Raw genomic sequence first — 24,172 nt, 5'->3', positions numbered from 1 at the left:
CAATATTACTGGAACATACCCACACAAAATCACACATTTGCTATACATGGATGATCTAAAACTACTGGCAGCAACAAATCAACAACTCAACCAATTACTAAAGATAACAGAAGTATTTAGCAATGATATAAATATGGCTTTTGGAACAGACAAATGTAAGAAAAATAGCATAGTCAAGGGAAAACACACTAAACAAGAAGATTACATATTGGATAACCACAGCGACTGCATAGAAGCGATGGAAAAAACAGATGCCTATAAATATCTAGGATACAGACAAAAAATAGGAATAGATGATAGAAATATTAAGGAAGAGCTAAAAGAAAAATATAGACAAAGACTAACAAAAATACTGAAAACAGAATTGACAGCAAGAAACAAGACAAAAGCTATAAATACCTATGCTATACCAATATTGACCTACTCATTTGGAGTAGTGAAATGGAGTAACACAGACCTAGAAGCACTCAATACACTTACACGATCACAATGCCACAAATATAGAATACATCACATACATTCAGCAACAGAAAGATTCACATTAAGCAGAAAGGAAGGAGGAAGGGGATTTATCGACATAAAAAACCTACATTATGGACAGGTAGACAATTTAAGAAAATTCTTTCTAGAACGAGCAGAAACTAGCAAAATACACAAAGCAATCACCCACATAAATACATCGGCTACACCACTACAATTTCATAACCACCTCCACAACCCTTTAGATGACATAACATCAACAGATACAAAGAAAGTAAATTGGAAAAAGAAAACACTACATGGCAAGCACCCGTATCATCTAACACAGCCACACATCGATCAAGACGCATCCAACACATGGCTAAAAAGAGGCAATATATACAGTGAGACAGAAGGATTCATGATTGCAATACAGGATCAAACAATAAACACCAGATATTACAGCAAGCATATTATTAAAGATCCCAATACCACAACGGATAAATGCAGACTTTGCAAACAACAAATAGAAACAGTAGATCACATCACAAGCGGATGTACAATACTAGCAAATACAGAATACCCCAGAAGACATGACAACGTCGCAAAAATAATACATCAACAGCTTGCCTTACAACATAAACTTTTAAAACAACACGTTCCTACATACAAGTATACACCACAAAATGTACTGGAGAATGATGAATACAAATTATACTGGAACAGAACCATTATAACAGATAAAACAACACCACATAACAAACCTGACATCATACTCACCAATAAAAAGAAGAAATTAACACAACTAATTGAAATATCCATACCCAATACAGCAAATATACAGAAGAAAACAGGAGAAAAAATTGAAAAATACATCCAACTGGCTGAGGAAGTCAAGGACATGTGGCATCAGGATAAAGTTGACATTATACCAATTATACTTTCAACTACAGGAGTCATACCACGCAATATCCACCAGTACATCAATGCAATACAGCTACATCCAAACTTATACATACAACTTCAGAAATCTGTAATTATTGATACATGTTCAATTACCCGAAAGTTCCTAAACGCAATGTAGCATATACCGTACAGTTAAAACGAAGTGACGCTTGATCAAGGTCCGCGTCACTTTCATTCCAAACCAGACCTAAGGTCTGAGAAAGGAAAGATAATAATAATAATAATTAAAAAGGAAACACAACTGAAATTACTATAAAGATGTCATTTCTGCAAGTATAATATCCTCAAAAAAAAATTATTCCTAAACCATTAGTGAATGATTGTACACAGAATAAGCTAGTTTGTTCATTCTTATATTGTCAATACTTTTTAACATCCAACTGCAAATATAGCAGAAGTGGAGCCTCTGTAAGTCTACCATGTGTGTCTTCCAATTCATATTTTCTTGTACTTTTAGATGAAAAAACTGAACAATTATTATTTCTTAGAGTACACTGTTTGAGTAGGTTACAGTTAGGACAGCAGTGAACATAATGAGTATCACTTAAATTTAATAATGAACCATTTGCCAAAAACAATCTGGCTTTTTAATAAAGGTACAAGTAAGAAAAAGCTGTCCCCAACCTTAAGATGCACCAAAGCGAGTAGGAGGATTCAACTGACTTACAGTCTAACCATGATGTTTTTTTTTTTTTTTTTTTTTTTTTTTTTTTTTTTTTTTTTTTTTTTTTTTTTTTAAAAATTGTAAAGATCCTCAAGCTTGAGACATCCTTCACTTCTGGCTACACTTCTCTCATTGCTTTCTGAAATATTATTACTGCCAAAGATGCAGGATGCACAGACTCCTAAATATGTAATTTTTCATGGACAGTTGCGACTTCCTTTTCTTTTATGATACTGTAGATGTGCAGTGAGTAAACCTAGACAGTAATTTCCACGAAGTTGGGTACATCAATGCACAGATGATGTATCTGTGGTCTGGACTCACAGCAAAGAAGAACACCTTCATTTCATTTAATAGCTTGACTCCTTTTCCAAATTCAAATTCACTTGGTCCTTTCCCAAAGTCCAAAACACCTTCCTTGACGATATTCTCCATCTTGTTGAAGATCACCTCCAAACCACAGTTCATGTAAAACATACCAACGCACAACAACACTTGCGCTTTGACAGTTCTTCTTACTTCCACGTCCAATGTCCCTTCTCTACAGCCTAGACATGTATGGTATACTTACGTGCTCCACCACCAGACCCCTCAGCACCTACACTAACAACCTCACTTAGATTTTCCTTTCCTATAACTACTACACGGAGCATATCCCCAAACAAATCTCTTGGACAGCATCCTCCTCACGCACTTTGATTAATACAATTCTCACTTCTAAAAAATTCCAATGTAGTCTCCTATCACCCTCCTAAACTCTGTAACATTCTTGTCAATTCAGACAACATTACCAGACACTACCTCTCACCTAAGGTTCACATCAATGCAGTTGTTCCCACTGTAAAGCCTACACCTTGCATCCATCCACTAGCACTTACCTTGAACCTTATTGCCAGTAAATCCTGCAATATAAAAGGCAGAGAAAAGTATGAAACCACACACAGTTTCTTATGGAAATGATCACCAACGAACTATCTGAGCCTACGAATGGGCATAGAATACCTGTTTGTGTTTGGAACATTAACTACCTAATTGCTGAGCATGCTCTGCAATACAACTCGAGGGTCTTGAATCCCTACTACGCTATATGGACTATTTAGATCCTTCCACCTGATACTAGTTTTCCCTGAACTCTGGAGCTCTCCAACATATCCCCCAATTCCACTAACTTCCTCACTCCCTTCTTTATTGAATTATTAACTGTTTTATTTATTTATGTACTCAAAACTTTCTTAACTGCATGGACGGTTCAGTGTCAGATGGTATAGCATGAACTGAACCATATTTCCATGAGACTGCTGCTTCTCATCCTCAGGTGCTACAGATGCATTGCTGTTGTGGTTCACCAAATTGTGTGTTGGCTCACTACAAAAGTGCTGGTGTCAAGAGGAGGACTATGAAGTCATCTTAGACAAATTCTGGAAGACATCAACATCCAGAGCCTTCTCCCGGAGAAATGGGCCGTGGTCTTTGCATGTGTGATGTGGGCAAAGTGTGGCTAGGCAGGGTGTTGGTGCCTGGCTTAACTACAGGTATCAGCATGGCACGGATATCAGCACTAGTGGCATTGAGGGATCAAAAGGATACAAAGAGATTAACAAGTACGAGGAATCAAAGAGAGGAGAGTTAAGCCTGAGACCAACATCTTTCACCCACAAGCACTCTGGCTCCATGGATCTGGCTGCACTTTCCTGTGCCATGCCTATGAAGACTGCAGCACATTTTGCTGGCAGGGGATTCTAGATGTTGATGTTCTCTATGATTTGATGACAATGATGTTATATAGGCCTGCTCCTTGGCATCTGTGCTTTTCTAGAGAGCCAGTGCATAAATTGGCAAGCCACAACAGTAATGCCTTAGTAGCACCTTAAAATGATGAGTAGCTATCTCGTGGAAATATTGTGCAGTTTACACAATACCATCTGACACTACATCTAGGAACCATTCAAGCCGTTATGTTGAGAAAGCCTCAAACAGCACTTCCTTAACCACTTTTCTGACCAACATCAACACCCCATCTCCTGCCTTGTTTCTTCTCTCTCCTCTCCAGTTTTTAAGTGAACATTTGATTTGGTCATTTCTCTTTATCTTATGTTTGCCACCCAGTCCTTATATCATATCTGGACTGAATCTGACACAGTGCTTACCAGTGATCTCTATACTGCTTATTTGCAGAATTCTGTTCTCTGTACACTGAACTTCAGTTTGAACACACATTCCTGTTGTCTGCATTATTTATCATACTGAGGTAACAAAAATCTTTTAAATAATCTGTACACAATTAAGAACTATTTGTTTATTTCAGGTTATAAAGCATTTCCTGTATTTGTGTCTGAAGAATAGAGCTATCAGAGCAGCAGAATATTGCAGAAGTCCATCAGAAGACTCTCACATAACCAGAATAATTCTTGTCTTCATAAAATCTATGAATTTTACAATTTTATGTGGCTTTGTTCCTGCAAATAGAATTAAAAAATTCAGGTCTCTAGAAATATTTTGTTTTGTTTTGTTATCTTTTCTGTGTATATCCTCAAGAAACTGGCAATCACTTACAACGTTGTTCCCAAAATCAATTATCTGTCATCTTTTATGCATCCTTCTATGTCAGAACTAACTGCATGTAGTATTCGAAAGAGCAGGTAGTAGCCCTAAAAATGTTATATTTAATGTCCTATTGAGAAAACATTGTCAAATTTTTAGTATGTGCCTCTATGACATTAAGTGTCAACATAAAAGTTGGTAGGCAACGTATTACTTCAGGCACTGAGCATGTAAATTCGTTTTTCGCTTTGGATTGAGAAGCATATGCCCTCACAAATTTTAGTTTAGCTCATTTGTAATTTTTCTTGTCAGTAATGGTATGCCTGAGTTAGCACTGTCAGCATACTACAAAAACAACATGTGATTAAAGATTTGATAACATAATATCTAATTTACTGATTTTTTTTCTACATCTTTTCGCATTGTTTTTCACATGAATGGAATGTATGAATAAATCAAAACCAATTAACAGTTCAAATTTTCTCAAGCTTTCAGCTGTGTCAAGTTGTAAAACATCCAAGAACCTTCAAAGGAGTACTTCTCAGCTTGGTGACGACCGAGGAGCTCTCATCCAAAAGGTTGTGGATACTCAATCACTTGACAAGGCTGGAAGCTCGAGAAACTTTTATTAGTTGATATAACCATGAACCACCCATTGTAGATATTTTGATCAGCCTTCAAATGTCTGGATCACATCATAGTTTTGAAATGATATAACACTACTGTCACTTTTTTGCAGCAGTTTTCAAACATTCATTTTATACCTCCCACAAAATATGAACCATTCAATGTAATGTGCTCATGTGGGCACCGAGTTGGAAAGTATTTGTATTCTAGTGAAACTCCATGCATGCCATGTTTTAGTAACGCAAGAAGTGAAAACAGCTGCTCTTTGACGTCCTTTTACATATATATGGTGCTTAACTACTATTGGCAGAGGAAAATCTAAAAAGCAAATAATCCTAAAAAACATAGGTCTGGAAACTGAAAGATTCCATGAGACAACATACGCCTGTTGTATCAGTGCAGTCATGAGAATGCTAAAACACTTTTAATATCTAATGCTACAACTTTGGTGGTGTTCCTTATGTTGAAAGGATGCATATGCAGTATATGCATGCTGGTGCACTGGCACATTTTCATGTGGCTGTCGGGGAATATGTAGCATGAATCTTTGACAACACACTTATCGGTCATGACTCGCCAATGCCATGGCTTCCCAGGTTCCCCAATTTGAATGCATCAGAATTTTTTGTCTGAGGATATTTAACAGTTTTGGCATATTCTAATCTTTTCGATAGTGTTGAACTCTGTGAACATAATATGGATGATTGTCAATATATTCGGAAAATGCTTGCAATTTTTGAATATGTACGGGCATCAATGAAGAGGCATGCTGATACCTGCCTTCATATGAATGGTGACCATGTGGACCACTTGTTGCAGGGTGCTTCTGTCCTCAAGTGCACAGGGACAAGGTGCTCATGTACTCAGCTGTAATATGTCACATCAGGGAAACAACTGGTTTCTGGACCTATGTTTATTAAGATTATTTGCTTATTTCATTGTCCTCCACTTGCCCCTTTTTTGGACCGAGCGAGGTGGCGCAGTGGGTAGCACACTGGACTTGCAATCGGGAGGACGATGGTTCAATCCCGCGTCCAGCCATCCTGATTTAGGTTTTCCTTGATTTCCCTAAATCGCTCCAGGCAAATGCCGGGATGGTTACTCTGACAGGGCACGGCCGACTTCTTTCCCCGTCCTTCCCTGATCCGACAACACCGATGATCTCGCTGTTTGGTCTCTTCCCACGAACAACCTGTACAACCTGCCCCTTTTGTTCATATCTTTCATAATCTGATATCCCGTATATCATTGGTGCTTGCCAACATATTTTGCCCCCCTCCTCTCACTGACACCTCCCCCTTCATCTTTGTTTCCCCATGTCCTCACAATGGGTGGTTCCTCCCATCCTGGGCTCCGAGTGCTTTCTAACTTTCCCCCAACCTACCCCTCTTTCCTAAAGTGGAGAATGAACTAATAGTTCCAAAAGCTAGGACTGCTGTTTTCCCTTTTAATTTGTGTGGACAGTAATGGAATTTCACCTTCTGAAGGTAAGTTATAGACAGCCTTTCTCTCTCTCTTTGTAATTTTATAGTCTTCTTAAGAGAATTTTGCTTTCAATACAATTAATTTACGACTCAAGTTGACATGGCACGTCCACATCAGACATCTTTTCCCAGGCTACAACAAATTATGCACATTTTCCGCTCTTTGGTGGGGAATACAGTATGAATCATCTAAAACTTGCACCACAAATATTGCAGAAATGGAAAGTGCTATTGATGTGAGGTTTTCATACAACGGATTGGTGGTCACGGGCTCGTATTGTTATCCAATAAACAGGTTGCAATAATACTTAGAAAGTGTATTTTGTACAAACATTTGCTTTTTTAAATGGAACGATTTGTACTGACATTAACAAACTAAAAGTAGAGTAAATTAGAATGTCAGTGTTGTTTGTTGCAGGATTCTACTGCGAGTCATTCACGAGATATGTGTTTTGAAACGTTCACACATTGACACTTGTACAATACCTGTGGTAACACACACAAAGAACAACACAAGTGTGTGCACTAGTTATATGGATTCTAACTAGTAGCGAGACCTCACATTAGAGGTTGTGTTCAAAATGACCACTGGCAGCAGCAATACTTTTGTGTGGAACAGCTGCTGTACACAAGCTAGCATTTCAGCGGACATGTCCAAGCAAGTTGCAGAAATATGTTTTTACATATCTTCGGGTGTAATAGGTATGTCCTTGTAGACAGTGTCTTTCAGCTCTCCCCAGAGAAAAAGGTCTACAGGCGTCAAATCTGGGGAATGGCCAACCAAGGTACAGGTCCTCTGCATCCAATCTAACATTTTGAAAGAATTAATGAAGACATGTTGCAGTATTTCATGCACTATGGGCTGGAGAGCCATCATGTTGGTATCCGAGGTTCCTCCTAGTCTGCAAAGGATCATCATCTAGCATTCATGGAAGGTGGTCTGTTAGGGGTCTGTGATACTTTTGTGTGTCCAATGTTCCCTCTATGAAAAACGGGCCTATGAACTGATGGTTCACTATCCCACACCACACATTGAAACTCCACGGATGCTGACACTCCACCTGACGAAACCAATGGTGATTGTCAACAGATCAATAGTGCATGTTTTGGTGGCTTACCTGGCCATGTTTGGTAAACCAGGCTTCATCACTAAACATGATACTTGATACATCTGAGGTATCCTGTCTTAATACCCATGTACAGAAGTTAACATGATTCCCATTATCATTTCCATGCAGCTCTTGACGGAGAGAGATGTGATAGGGATGGAACCTGTGTCAATGGAGAGGGTGTAGAACATGTGCCTCACTCACGCTCACATCCTTATGTGATTGTGTAAGAGCTAACATGTGGATCGACTGCAACAGCAGCAAGAATATTAATTTCCTCCTCTTCTGTCACACCTGTTACACTATAATTTTCACTAACCGGTTGAAGAGGTTGACGAATAACTGCAAATATGGTTGACATCTATTAGGATATCTTGCTGCATACACCATACAAGAACAAGCTGCATTCTTCCTACACTCCCCATACACCATGAACATGTCAGCTTTTTCTGCATTGGTAAATCTCTGCTTGGACAGTCAGACCTACTGCTTGGACAGTCACACACTAATTGACCATCAAGTTGAAATGTACTCGAGAGACACACATGCACACTGTAAGCAAACATAACAACATTGTGCCTAGCAACTACGAATGCTGAAAGCCACAAACAAAAGTTAGTGTGGGAACTTTTCAAGATATGATATCTAGTGAACGACTTGCACTAGAATCCAGCAACAAACACCACTGACATTTTAATTTACCCTACTTTTATCAAACAATGGAAACTCCAGGTACAAATATCATCAATGTAAGAAAAGACATATTGCTGCTTACATGACAAGTTGCAGACAGGCACAATTAAAACACACTCACATAAATCTTTCAGCCCCAGCCTACATCATTAACACACACACACACACACACACACACACACACACACACACACACACACACACAGACGACCGTCAACTCCAACATCTTGGGTCAGAATGCCATCTCTGCTGTGGCCAAAAACTTTTTGTGAGTGTCTTAATTGTGCCTGTCTGCAGCTGGATGCATCCACTTTATGGTAAATAGCAGTCTAAATTTCCTACGTTGTTTATTACCTTACTTTTAGTTTCTTACAGTCAATAGGCATTGTTCCATTTAAAATATGTGTGTTTACACAAAAAATACACTTTCAAAGCATTATTACAATCTGTTTATTGGCTAAGACTATACACGCTTGACTACTAACCCATTCTGGGAAAACCACACTTCAATAGCACTTCCCATTTCCTCAACATGTGCAGTGCAAGTTTTTGACGATTCACCCTGTATATCCCACCACAATGCTATTACTGCATCAATTATTGATGTAGCCCTCATTTACGGTGTAGTGCAATCTTTTGTGACATGACAGTAGCATCAAGTTAACACTCGCCAAATTAGACAAAATATAGTCCCCAGGGACTCGCACCTAGTGAGTACATGGCTGGCGACCACGGGGTCCTGGCATTGCTTCCACTTACTTATGTCAGGCTCCTCACTTTTAACTTTCATATTTGGCCACCCTCGGCCAACTCTTGTTCTTTTCCGACCCTGACGCTATTAGGTTTCGAGGGCTAGGGGTCTTTCATTTCCAACCTATACTTCTACTGAGTCGAATATCTCCCGGGATAAGGAGATTAACTTCTATCAAGTGCCAACGGCCTTTTAGGAGGGCGGATGAGTGGCTAGAAGGGAGGGCACTCTCTTGCCCTTGGGGTGGGAAACTGCTCCTAAAGGCGGAGGAGTCACAAGGTGGCCAACGGCATAGAATGGAGAAGGCAACGGGAAACCACTCCATTAAAGACCCGGGCCAACAGCTTATGATGGAAAGCTCTTTGGTTAAATTCTCCGGAGGTAAAATAGTCCTCCATTCGGACCTCTGGGCGGGGACAACTAAAGAGATACCGAAATCCAAAAGCATTAGTGTAAGAAAGATAGCAACATGGAATGTCAACTCACTTCTTTTTTGGTAAACTGGAAAACTTGAAAATGGAAATGAAATGAATGGATATTGATGTACTGGGAGTTTCAGAAATGAGATGGCCAAATGCTGGTGACTTTTGGTCAAGGGATTACAGAATCATACACACTGGAACAGCACAAGACAATTCCAGGATTGCAGGAGTGGGAATTATCCTCAACAAAAAGATGGGGTTAAGAGTAAAAGGATTTGTTCAACATAGTGAGAGGATAATTTCTGTCAGATTGGAAACTAAACCAAGAGACACAATCACAATCCAAGTATACATGCCAACTACGGGGCACGAGGATGATGAAGTCGACATGATGTATGACCACCTTGAAGAAGTAATTGGCAGAATTAAAGGAGCTGAAAACCTCGTCATCATGGGAGATATGAATGCTGTTGTTGGGGAAGGTAAAGAAGAGGGTGTGGCAGGGAATTTTGGATTAGGATTAAGAGAGGACAAACTTGTAGAATTCTGCCAAAGAAATAAACTTTGCATTACAAATACCATCTTTAATCATCATCCAAAAAGAAGATATAGTTGGAAAATGCCTGGTGACATTAACAGATCTCAAATTGACTTCATATTAGTGAAGCAAAGATTTAAAAACCAAGTTAAGGACAGGAGATCATATCCAGGCTGTGATGTGGAAAGTGACCACATACTCGTTATGATGACGACTGAACTAAAATTCAAGAACATTAAAAAAAGAAGTACATGTAAATGGGATTTGACAAACCTGAAAAATCAAAATGCACTGAAGCACTATCAACTAGAAACAGACAAGAAAACAAATACAAAGGGCTGCAATGACATCCAAAGCAGCTGGGAAAAAATAAAAACTAGTATTTTAGAAGCAGCAGAAGAAGTAATAGGAAACGAAAGGACAGAGAAAAGAAAGGAATGGATCACTAATGACCTACTAAATATGATGGAAGAAAGAAGGAAATTAAAAAAAAATTCTGTGAAGAGGGAAGACCAAGAGAAATACAAGAGTCTGAAAAACAAAATCAACAGAGAGGCAAAACAAGGAAGAGAAAAATACCTTGATGATCTCTGTATTTCAGTTGAGGACAACATGAGAAAGGGAAATATTGACAAGGCCTATAAATGTGAGAGACATTTCTTTGGAGACAGAAGAAACAAGTGTAGGACTGTGATGGATGAAAATAGCAATATGTTGGATGACGATGACAAAGGTGTAAGAAGATGGAAACAATATATAGGAAAACTGTACAGTGGACCAGAACTGCCTGGAAAGATCATGGAAGAAGAAACAGAAGTAGATGCACACAACATAGGTGAACCTATATTAAAGGAAGAGTTTGAACTAGCTCTGAAAAAACTGAAAAACAACAAACCGCCTGGTATAGACAATATCCCAGCTGAACTTCTGAAATCTGGAGGAGCAAAACTGAATCAGGAGTTGTAAAATCTTGTTTTCAACATGTACGAGCAGGGTAAAATTCCTACAGACTTTGAGAAAAACATTATGATCTCCATTCCAAAGAAGGCAAATGCTACAAGATGTGGAAATTATAGGATGCTCAGCCTAGTTACTCACGCCTTTAAAATAGTAACCTCAATTATCCTAAAACCCATAGAACAAAAAGTCAAAGCTACACTTTCCGAAGACCAGTTTGGATTCCGGAAAGATAGAGGAACCAGAGAAGCAATATTTGCTCTAAAACTAATAATAGAGAAACGACTAGATAAGAACCTGACAACATACATAGCTTTCGTAGATGTAGAGAAAGCCTTTGATAATGTTAAATGGGATAAGATGTTTGAGGTACTCAAAAAATTAGGAATAGACTATAAAGATAGAAAAATTATATGGAACCTGTACAAAAACGAGACATCAGTTATCCGTGGACGGACAAAACAAGAAGAGGTGCAGATATGGAAAGGTGTCCAACAAGGTTGTGCACTATCCCCTGTTATCTTTAACCTATACATTGAAGAGGTGCTGAAAAAAGTAAGGGAAAATTCACAGACAGGTGTAGTAATTCATGGCCAACAAATAGATATGATAAGATATGCCAATGATATAGCTGTCCTAGCTGAAAGTGAAGAAGATCTTGTAGTCCTACCGAATAGAATGGATAAAGTTATGGGGGAAGAATATAATATGAGAATTAATAAAGCAAAAACAAAAGTAATGGCATGCGACAAAAAAGATCAAGTGAAAGTCCAAGTTCATGTAGGCAATGAACTGCTTGAACAAGTTGATAAATTTACTTATCTGGGCAGTAATATTACCAGGGATGGAAGGAGCAAGGCAGAAGTGAGAAGTAGAATTCCTCAAGCAAAGGCTGCTTTTAACAAGAAGAAAAACATCTTAACATCTAAGAGCATCAGCCTTGAAATCAAGAAAAAATTTTTGAAATCATTTGTGTGGAGTGTGGCATGCTATGGGTGTGAAACATGAACTCTTGGGACAGAGGAAGATCATAAGTTAAATTCTTTTGAAATGTAGTGCTATAGACACATGCTCAAAATAAAATGTATCGACAAGATCACAAACGAAGTGGTTCTCGAAAGAACAGGTGAGAAGAGAAGCTTCTGGAGTTTCATTGTTAAAAGAAGAGTGCAATTTACAGGCCATCTATTAAGACATGAAGGACTCCTGAACACAATCATAGAGGGATATGTCGAGGGGAAACGACCAAGAGGAAGACCACGGCTGAGGTACATGGATCAAATCGTGAAAGATGTGGGATGTAACACGTATAAAGAAATGAAGAGAAAAGCTGAAAGACGCGCAGAATGGAGACAAGCTGTCATTGTAGCTGTTGCAAACCAATCCTTGGATTGACCACAACAGAAGAAGAAGATAGTATTGCTGAATTAGAAACTGTATAGGAGTGATGCTTTTAACACTGGCCAATACTCTGTTCTTGGAAACAATGAAAATAAATCTTTATATCTGATGTCAGTTTCTGAAGGATAAATTTAAGTTGTGGAGGAGAGTACAAGCTTTTTCAGACTAATTATCAACTGTCTACCAAAACAAATATTGTGCTGTTGAATAATAATCGCTATTTAACAGGGACAATACCTTACTTCATAAACATCCATGAAACAGTGTGTGATGTGCACAAAGACCAATAAGGGTGACTACATAGGACTACAAGAGATGAATCCTAAAATGTGGCACTGGAAATGATTTAGCACTCGCTACAAAAATCTTTGGGGCAAGGATCCCCTGAGAGTTGTGTAAGGATCAGTAACATACAATGCATTCTGAAGAGATGCAGGTCATGTCATTTCATTCCATGCTGGTGCCACAGGTAAGGGACAATGAGTGGGATTGCAGAATACACCTTTGTGAAGAGGTTATGAGGCACAGTAAAAGAGGAAAGGCAATACCATGTAACCTGGACATATTTTGTGACTGGTGGCAGAGGGGGCGGAGGGAGGGGGTGGCCGGCCTCGTTATATGGACTGGGGCAATGTTAGTAGTAGTGTTGGCCCATAGCAGAAACACAAAATGGTGAAAGGAGCAGAAGAAGAATAGGAAAAAGAAGACCATGATGTTTCGTTGTGATCTTTTGGTCCATAGCAGAAACACAAAATGGTGAAAGGAGCAGAAGAAGAATAGGAAAAAGAAGACCATGATGTTTTGTTGTGATCTATCATCAGCTGCCATCCACTCTGTCAGCTGCTAACCACTCAGTAAGTACTTACATAAAATGGTTTTAATCATAAACTGTACAGCTTATGTAATATTACACTGGTTATAAAGCACATACATTATGATAATTATACTTTTTTCCAATATTCCCTCTTCTATACACAAAGTCAGTAAAGGAAACAAAAGAAAAATTCGGAGTAGGTATTAAAATTCATGGAGAAGAAATAAAAACTTTGAGGTTCGCTGAGGACATTGTAATTCTGTCAGAGACAGCAAAGGACTTGGAAGAGCAGTTGAATGGAATGGACAGTGTCTTGAAAGGAGGATATAAGATGAACATCAACAAAAGCAAAATGAGGATAATGGAATGTAGTCCAATTAAGTCGGGTGATGCTGAGGGAATTAGATTAGGAAATGAGGCACTTAAAGTAGTAAAGGAGTTTTGCTATTTGGGGAGCAAAATAACTGATGATGGTCGAAGTAGAGAGGATATAAAATGTAGGCTGGCAATGGCAAGGAAAGCGTTTCTGAAGAAGAGAAATTTGTTAACATCCAGTATTGATTTAAGTGTCAGGAAGTCATTTCTGAAAGTATTCGTATGGAGTGTAGCCATGTATGGAAGTGAAACATGGACGATAAATAGTTTGGACAAGAAGAGAATAGAAGCTTTCGAAATGTGGTGCTACAGAAGAATGCTGAAGATTAGATGGGTAGATCACATAACTAATGAGGAAGTATTGAATAGGATTGGGGAGAAGAGAAGTTTGTGGCACAACTTGACCAGAAGAAGGGATCGGTTGGTAGGACATGTTCTGAGGCATCAAGGGATCACCAATTTAGTATTGGAGGGCAGCGTGGAGGGTAAAAATCGTAGAGGGAGACCAAGAGATGATTACACTAAGCAGATTCAGAAGGATGTGGGTTGCAGTAGGTACTGGGAGATGAAAAGGCTTGCACAGGATAGAGTAGCATGGAGGGCTGCATCAAACCAGTCTCAGGACTGAAGACCACAACAACAACAACATACACAAAGTTGCTAAAATATGCTAGTACAGCTAGCAGCCAGTTTGAAACCTGATAGTGGAAGTCAAGTTCATTGCTGGGGCTTGGCTGACAATGGGAGGTCAGATACTGCATGGAATTTCTACCTGTCAAATTATTTATTCAAGCCCAAGGCTATCTTTTGAGCCTCACAGCAATGTCTCCAAACAAAGGCATAGACATTCACTGTTGGTGATCTGTCTGTCAAACAGACATTAACTCAGAGGTCCCCTTTATGTAAACTGGGAAGAGTAGGCTATGTGCTGGTATTAGATTTCATCTGTTACCTTCCTTCCATTCAACTCTTCTTCATAACAATATTTTGAAGAAGGGAACAGAAAATTACTTCCATTATGGCCTTAATCAAATCACTTGCAATTTATTTATGTTTCTACAGCACAGAATAGAAGTTTGGTTCCATAATCTTAGAATAAATATCTGCAGGCTCCTGCACCCTTATGTTACAATGTATCAGTCTTACCAATATTAATGCAATACTTTTTCCTGCTGCTCACATTCAGCTATTGGGAAAATTGCAACTGGTCTCAATAAGAAATACCAACACTGTCTTGTGAAGTGTTTATCTGGAAGATGAAATCCCAACTACTGACTTCTATCTTTATACTTATTCATTGTGAATGAAATTGCCTTTGTTCAACATTTTCCTTATATTTTACTTCATTGAGCTCCTGGGAATGTCCACTAACACTTGTCAGTTTTAGAAGAAACAAAACGCTTTTTTGAGAACAATATAGAACTAGGAAGTACAACTGAGGATAAACAATTCATGAAGAGGTGAGTACCGCACATTTCTTCTTGATAAAACTTTTTCTTCATTTACCGAAGGTGCTGTTTGCCGCAACTTGTCAATGGTGAGACGGTTGTATGCCTCATTTGGATTTGCAGGCACTTCAGATACATTCAGGAGCTCAGCTATCCGCTTCTCAAAGTGGTACATGTTGCTAGAAAAGCTTCGTGCATCAGTGCTGGTTGCTCCGAGAAGCTGCACCACATCGGTCAGAAACTGTTGATATGCCATAGCTACCTGCACAAAATGGAGAATAATGGCAGTCAATAACTTAAAAACTGTGTTAAATAGTAAACAAAACCACTACAGTTATTAATATAATATATGCAGTGTCTCTTATCAGTTGGCAACTGTGTTGATTCAGTAGACAGATATCTCAAAGATTACCATTCCATCCCTATCCACAAGACACAGTATACATGTTTAGAGCATAAATTTGTAGATTGTTTTTTTTTTAATCACAAAATATTTTTTAAGATATTTGTTAACCCTGTAAGAAGGGCTTGTGTGGAAAGTTATGCAATATTACAACTTCCCTGCATTCCAGACCCTTGTTCAATGCATCTTCTATTATTTGGTGAGCAGTGATCTACTCATATTTGCACATTCCAGCCCTGATTTTTCTCCATAAATGAAGACGTATATCTGACTTTGTGACCAATACATATGCCCATACTGTAAAAGTTTCTAACAAAACAAAAAATAGTATTTTATCAAAGTATACTGGCCATCTAAAGCAATTAGAAAAACAGGTTGCTTCACCAAACGAGTGTTGAAACCAAAAAGATATAATAAAATCATATAAAATGTTATTATGAAAAGTGTAGTTGCTACTCACCATATAGTGGAGATGCCAAGTCACAGACAGGCACAACAAAAAGACTATCTGCAACTCAGCATCTCAACTATATGGTTTGTAGCAACTATCCTTTTTATAATATTGTTACATTCCAACCTGGATTTTCCATCATATAAAATGTTATGTTTGAGACAGTAATGCCACATAAACAAATAAATTTAAGTCTTTGAGCTTCCTGAGCCACAAGCTTGTCCATGCCTAGGTCACATACCTTCAGTTGTGTTAAAAACATGCCTGTCATTGCCAAGAAATTGCCATATGCATAATCAGGTAGTATCTATTTATAACAAATCATGCAGAATGATCACAGTAGTTGTGTGAAAGCAAAATCAGAGAAACTGAAGTTGTGCAGAGATAGGTCAGAAATAAACTTGTTATACAAGAAACTTTCAGGAACACCCAGCAAAGTTTGATCTTGGGTTTGGAAGAAATAAACAAGAAATGTGGTATGGCTGTCTAAGAAAACAATAAATTTTACATCATGGAAATTCATTATCCCTCTTACAGCATTTGTAAGAAACAAATAACTCATGTTTTGAAACACAGCAGAAACAGATGACTATAGAAACAATTAGAATCTGAATAAACATATATGAACAGAAGTGCGCCCAGCACACAAATAGTGCTATCAACACACAGTGTGTACAGGTATCTTCTTTGGTTTTAGAGAGAGAATGATCATTTGTGTGAACCATGCATTTGAATAAGTTGTAACTCTATTGAGTTAGGGCAAAGTTCAGTAATAATTTCTTCTGTATCCGAGAAACACCCATTTGAATAAGTTGTAACTCTATGGAGTTAGGGCAAAGTTCAGTAATAATTTCTTCTGTATCCGAGAAACAGGAAGCAGAATGTTGTCCTATAGTGCAAACAACAATAAGAAGCATTATCCTGTAGATTACACAGACTGCAGCCTAACGTAGATTCTGGCACAGTCCTCTCTTGAAAGCAAATTTTATTACTATGGGGTAGTGTATTAATAAGGCAAGTCAAACTTTTTAAATTCTTACAGTTGAAGACAGAGGAAAATGTTTCTTGGAAGTGTCAACACTACTTATCTTGTTCAAAAATTGGATGTGCGAACTATCTTTACTGTCACCAACACAAATCAAGAAGCTTATAAGTTTCTGAACTTGTGCAGGTCGCTATTCAAGTGTCTTAGAAGATATCTGAGTCACAGAACTTGTGGTCACTGATACTGACTATTTCAAAAGAAACTGCAGTATCCATTTAATGAGCATTCAACAGAAAAAAAAACAAACCTGTAAAACACTTCATTAACCACTGTACACAGAGGAGTGCTGTATCTTATTTGCACCATTTTCAACAGGCTTCCTGTAGAACTGAAAAAAGTTATAGCTAAGTTCCATACTTTCAATGGCTTTTTTGTATCACAACCATTTTATTCAGTACAGGTGTTCCCCACTAAAGTTTAGAGACTTCTGACCCATGTAGTTCCCAATTTCTTTTATACGCATTTTTTTAAATTCTGGAATAAACAATTCTACTACAGTATGTTCGATCACATAGTCTCACAGAATCTCTAAAACAAATAAATAGGAATGTCAAGCTTCTCTTTAAACTATGGTCTCTGTTCAGCAAAATTATCTTTTGTCATAAAGTATCAAAATATTACAGATTCACATTCAAGAACTTAAGCATGAAGACAGCATATAGAATGATATTACACACACTACACACAAGTAACTTAAGTATGTCAACTTTTTTTTCAGGATTTTGATGTCCAGAAGGCTCCAGAAGTGACACAGAATAGGAACAGATCACTTGTGCTTCCAGCAGCAAATGAATTAACCACATAGGCATGGTCATAAAAATTTCACATTCAACCTTTAAAGTGGAATATATTTTTATCCATTAGCAGTTGTTTATCACAATGAACTGACAGAATTAATGGAATCTGACTCTCACCAGATTGAAAGCAAAGCAAAAATATTTAATGAACATTAAATAACAGTTTCCCAATACTTGTAAGGGCACGAAACAGTCAGAATGTTCAGCAATACACATCCTCATAAATATGATAAAAATCACAACACATGACACATCAATTGGAAACGTGTATATCCAACATTGCAAAATAAAAATTCCTCATTAAACAGAAATAGCAACCTCAAATATGAGAAATTATTCTTTCACAGTTAATTTCTGGTTAAATAACATCTACTTAAGACAATTTTCAACAGTAGCACACGTTACAGCACTCTACATTGTGTTGGGATCGTAGCTGCTGTCACGGAGCCGAGAGGATGCACCTGTAGCTGTAGCAGTTTGTTTAATACACAGTCATTTAGTATGATTTCTGTTTTTCATGTATATTTCAGCAAAGAGGTGAATTGCACCCCTGTATTTCACTGTGTTCACTAGTGTTAAGTAACTTATTTTTAGTGCATTAACTTTGTGTGAGGCAACTTTCTTGGGTAGAACAGATTAAAGATAGTGTAGCAATGGAACTTAAGATTACATCCAGCAACTCCTTATGTTAGTGTTACTTTACTTGTGATATAGATAAAAATTAAATAAGAATGGACAGGGGGTGCACCTCTTTCCTTAAACAATTGGGAGCTGTGTTGGTCATGGTCAAAAAGATTTAGGCTGCTGGTCTGGGCTACAGCAGCATTGAGGAGCTGAGACAAATGCTTTGGCAGCTCTGGACTCTATAGTGCTGCTGGGTCACTGGTGCCGCTGCACCTTCTGATCTGCAAGTATCTGCCAGTTGACACTTGCTTGACAGTGACTGGAGAACAGTGGCAAGGACACGAATCTCTGGGTGGAAGGTGAAAGTAGATATCTTCTGCACAGCTGTCCCCTTACATCTCAGAAATAGGGTTGAGGTATTGCCCACGATATGCCTCATCTGTTGGGACTGTGGCTGATATTTCCGAGAGATCTGGACAAGCGCACAGTGTGGAGTTCCTTGTTATTGGGAGCTCCAGTGTAAGGCGAATGATCGAGCCCCTCACGAAAATAGCATACAAATCAGGAAAGACAGCCAGTATCCACACTGTCTGCCAAGGGGTCTCATCTGGGAAGTGGAGAGGGCTCTTTTGACAGTGACTGAGCATACTAGGTACAGCTGACTACACATTGCCACTCATGCCTGCACAAATGATGCCTGCCACAAATGATACCTACCATCTGGATTCAGAGGCCATCCTTGGCTCCTGCAGGCATTGGATGAGATAGCATTTGTTGTTGCAGATTGCAAAAAGGAAGTGTGAACAAGGCGTTAGTTAACTGCAGGAGCATCTATATAATGGTTCTGGAACTAGTCTCGCTTATGAGCGATAATAATGCCCACTTAGTGCTAGCAACAGAAAGCAATGAAATTTTAAACTCCGACTGGAATGTATATCGCAAAGATAAGTTGAATGCCAGAGGTGGAAGCGTGTTTACAGCAATAAAAATAAGATATCATTTAATGAGATCAGTGCAGATTGACAACGGGAAACAATTTGGGTGAAGGTAAGTGTTAAAGGTGGATCAAACAGGTTCACAAAAAGCTTTTATAGGCTTCCTGCTTCAGCAGCAGTAGTAGTGGCACTGTCACTGTCACTTGGAAAATAGCTCACATACATTTCCTGGTCATATTATAACTTTAGGTGGTGATTTTAATTTACCAGCTATAGACTGGGAGACTCAAGTGATTATGGCAGGTAGTAAGAACAGGAAATCATGAGAATTTCTTCAAAATGCCTTATCCAAAAATTACCTTCAGCGATTAATCCGAGAACTGACTAATGAAGACAAGATCTTACACCTGCTGGTGACAAACGGACCTGAACTTTTGAACTTCATTACAGCAGGGAACTGATGATCATAAGGCCATAACATCATCACTGAATATGGCTGTAAATACAAATACAAAGAGAAGTAAGAAGATCTTTCTGATTGGCAAGAGTGACAAGAGACAGATTTCAGATTACCTGAGGTCACCCAGAAAATTTCATTTCCACCACCGACAAGGTTCACTATCAATGGACAAAGTTGAACAGGATTGTACAATACACTTTAGACAAGTATGTGTTAGAAATATGCTACAAAAGCTAAGAGGGTTTCACTGCAAATTTAGGTGTCATTGCAAATTTACACGTAGCCAAAGCCTCACAAACAAGCACAAACTTGTGCCAGGCAAAATTACCACAAGAGAGATGATAAGTGAAGAATATGAAAGTAGACCACTACCTACCAATTTGACAGAAACTCCTAGGAAATTCTGGTCTTATGTTAAATCTGTAAACGGATTGAAGCCACCTGTCCAGATACTCAATGAGCATAATGGCACTGAAGTAAAGAACGACACATAAAAAGCCAAATACTTAACATATTTTTCCAAAACTGTTTCACAGAGGAAAATCACACTGTAGTTCCTCTTTTAAATTGTCACACAAATGACAAAATGACAGATATCAAAATAATTGACCAAGAGACAGAAAAATAACTGAAATAGCTCAAAGGGGGAAAGGCCACTGGGCTTGATGGGATATCAATCAGATTCTACACAGAGAATTTTCCACTCTTCTAGCAGCAATGTACCGTAGGTCTCTAGAGGAATGAAGCATTCCTAATGATTGGAAAAGAGCACAGATCCTAACCATTTTCTAAAAGCACCGTCAATAAATGTAGAAAATTATAGGCCTATATCTCTGACATCGGTCTGTTGTAAAATTTTGTATCACATTTTATGCTCACGTATTATGACATTTCTGGAGACCGAAATTCTATTCTGTAGGAACCAACATGTGTTTCAAAAACAATGACTGTGTGAAATCCAACTCGCTCTGTTCATCCACGAGACCCAGACACAAATAGATACACACATCCAGTTACGTGTCACATTCCTTGACTTCTGAAAGGCAGCGTACAGAATATAAGTCAACTTGTGATTGGACTGAAGAGTTTCTAGCAAACAGAACACAGGATGTCTTTCTGAACTGAGAGAAGTCTTCAGGGATACAGATGTACTCCAAGAGAGCATTACAGAACCATTACTTTACACAATATATGAAATGATCTCGTAGATAACTTCAGAACCTCCACATGACTTTTTGTGGATGATGATATTGTGAACACAGAAGTTACAATGCTAGAAAATTGTAGTGAAATGCAGGAAGACCTGCAAAGAATCGAGCCTTGACATAGGGAGTGGCAACTGACTCTCAACATAAACAAAACTAACATATGGTGAGTACACAGGCAGAGAGATCTTTTGTCATGTGATTACACAATTGTAGAACAATCACTTGGAGCAGTTTCTTTCATAATAAATCTAGGAGTATGCATACAGAGTGATTTAAAGTGGAATGATCACAAAAATTTAATCACGCGTAAGGCAAATATGAGGAAATATACTACATCAGCAAATGAAGTAACTTAGAAAGCACTTGTTCAAGCAATACTTGAACAATGTTAGCCTGAGATTCATATCATGTGGAATTGATACAGGAAATAGAGATGATCCAAAGAAGAGCAGCATGATTTGTTGGAGGTTCACTTAGTAAGCACAAAAGCATCATGGAGTAGCTCAGCCAACCCCAGTGAAAGATAATGCAAAAGAGGCATTCTGCACCACATATGATCTACTGTGGAAGTTCTGAGAGCATACGTTCCTATAAGAGTCAGTCAATATATTGTTTCCTCCTATGCATGTTTTGCAAAAAGACAATAGAGATAAAATTAGAGAGATTCAAGCCCACACAGAGGCTTACCAGCAATCAGTCTTCCTGCGAACCATACCTGCCTGGAAAAGGAAAAGGGGGAAATGGTAGTGGTACAGGAAGTACCCTCTGCTCAAACCGTAAGATGGTCTGCAGAATGTAGATGTAGAAAGGAGTTGGGGGAGCAGAGAAGGAGGGTCGGGGAAGGGTAACTGTTAGCTTGGAGGGAGGCAGCAGGTATGCAGGATGGGAATGCAGGAGGGAGAGGCAGCAGCAATCAACTCCTCCACATCATCATCATCATCATCATCATGCTCATTGTATGCAGCATTAACTCACCACTGCCAGAGCTGTATGTTGCATTGCTATCCCATAGAATTGCTGCCTTCCTCCAAGCCATCAAACATCCTTACCTAACCCTTCCTCCTGCCCCAGCAATGTGTATTCAGCTGGCATAAGATAGCTGTGCGCACACACACACACACACACACACACACACACACACACACACACACACACACAGAGAGAGAGAGAGAGAGAGAGAGAGAGAGAGAGAGAGAGAGAGAGAGTGTGTGTGTGTGTGTGTGTGTGTGTGTGTGTGTGTGTGTGCGTGTGTGTGTGTAGGCACACGCGCCCATGCGTGCATCTATGTGTAATCTAGCTTGAAAGAGGATGTGTCAGAAAGCTAGCAAGTTTTCAGTCTTGTTCATGTGCCTGTTGGTGACACATTTCCTCTACTGTTTGGTGAATTGTTACCTTTACTTCTAAATTATTTTCACTCAGTCAGTAATTTCCATTAGAAAATTAAAAACTAAGCATCATCAGTTCAAATTACTAAATAAATAAAATGTTTATACATTTTCTCGCAGAAAAAAAGCAGCTTATTGCTATTATGCAGATAAAAATATTCTTTAATCAAAACCTTTTCTTGTACATAAGGATGTTTGTGCTTGACATGTTATGCCAAAATTCTAATACATTACAATCACAAATATATGCAGTCATCTTAAGACAGGCTTTATGCCCAAGGCTAAATTCATAATGGTGTATACATAATTATCTACAAAGTTGGGTGAAAGAATGCCAGAAATTGGCCAAATGGAGCATTGGGAGTAATAAACACATCTCCAGGGCCACAAACATGGGCTAACAGCCCTGAAAATTGTCACTGAAGATGCTTCACAAATAAAAGAAGCAAAATGTGTATGACAATAAACAAACTGCCTTCAATTAGTTGCATCAACAGAACATACCTCCATGAATTTTGGAGCAACTAAGGAATGACAGAAAACAGAAATGAAAACATACAGCGGTTGCAATTGGTTTTGCAATTTTGATCTTACAAACAACCAGGGAGAATGCAAGAAATAATTATGGATAGAGTGGTGACATATAGCAAAATTATATGCCCTGTAATTATTACTGGCCTGGTGCAGTAAATAGATGACCCAAACCTTTCAGCCAGCTGACAACTCTTTCAGGAAATATAATTTTATATGCTGATTTTATTCACCTTCCATTTTTACAATGAGTTAAAACATTCAAGATTACAGCAGTAAGATCACCTGCCTGACTGTACAAAATCCATGAAGTACAATGACCTAGAGTGGATCATCAACATGAAGCGTCTCTCGGCATCACATTACTAAATCCTAAGCAGTGCAGACATGACACAGATTGAAAATAACAACCCAGGTGATTCTTACATGATATGGAACAACATTCTTATGTGTCCAAATTATTCATCACAGTTCTCAACAAAAGTGTACATCCTTAATGAAGTTCAAACTACTGTTTGATGTTACACAATAAAAGAAGATAGTTCATGTGTAACAATCTGCAACTGTGCAGGTGCCTGTTACAGTCTTTTTAACTAACAACATTATTAGAGTTAATGTTGATAAACAAGCTGCCAGCCTGAAGCCTGTGTCAACATCCTGCTCACAACTGCCTACAAAATTCATTTGATGTGATATTACATTGATTCACATTCAAGTACACAGATTATCCATAATAATATAATAATTCAGTGTATATATATGAAAAAAAATCCAATGTAAGATCCATGACCGTATGTTCAGTCATGATTATGGCTATTTCGTAATTAAGGTGCCACTATAGTCCAATCCACGAAGAATGGGGTTTGCGCAGGTTGAAAAACGGATGGGGATTGCACTGTTGCAAGTGACACCTGCAGTATGCACATACATGTGCTTTGTGCTTGAGGTAAGTGCATGTCCTGAAAATTATGTCTCTCACTCGTCAGTGTAGAATTTGTCGCTTACCACCACCATCAGGCATGACACCTCATAACAAATGGAATAAAAATTCATTGAATAAATCGCTTGTTTTATGTTTTGTGCT

The 24,172-nt window shown here is 38.4% G+C and overlaps 1 protein-coding gene across 1 annotated transcript in view; it reads right to left on the bottom strand.

Moving 5' to 3' along the window:
• Nucleotides 1–24,172, bottom strand: part of LOC126473303 (endothelin-converting enzyme homolog) — a 632,708-nt gene that overhangs the window by 138,476 nt on the left and 470,060 nt on the right. The window contains exon 6 of the mRNA XM_050100277.1: nt 15,308–15,511. Within this exon, the coding sequence (XP_049956234.1) occupies nt 15,308–15,511 (204 nt within the window). The remainder of the gene's footprint in view (nt 1–15,307; nt 15,512–24,172) is intronic.

Source organism: Schistocerca serialis, chromosome 4 (assembly GCF_023864345.2).
Source record: "Schistocerca serialis cubense isolate TAMUIC-IGC-003099 chromosome 4, iqSchSeri2.2, whole genome shotgun sequence".
Classification (NCBI taxonomy): Eukaryota; Metazoa; Arthropoda; class Insecta; order Orthoptera; family Acrididae; genus Schistocerca; species Schistocerca serialis.
Note: the sequence above shows the minus strand (reverse complement) of the source record. Positions and strands in the feature narration are given on the sequence as shown.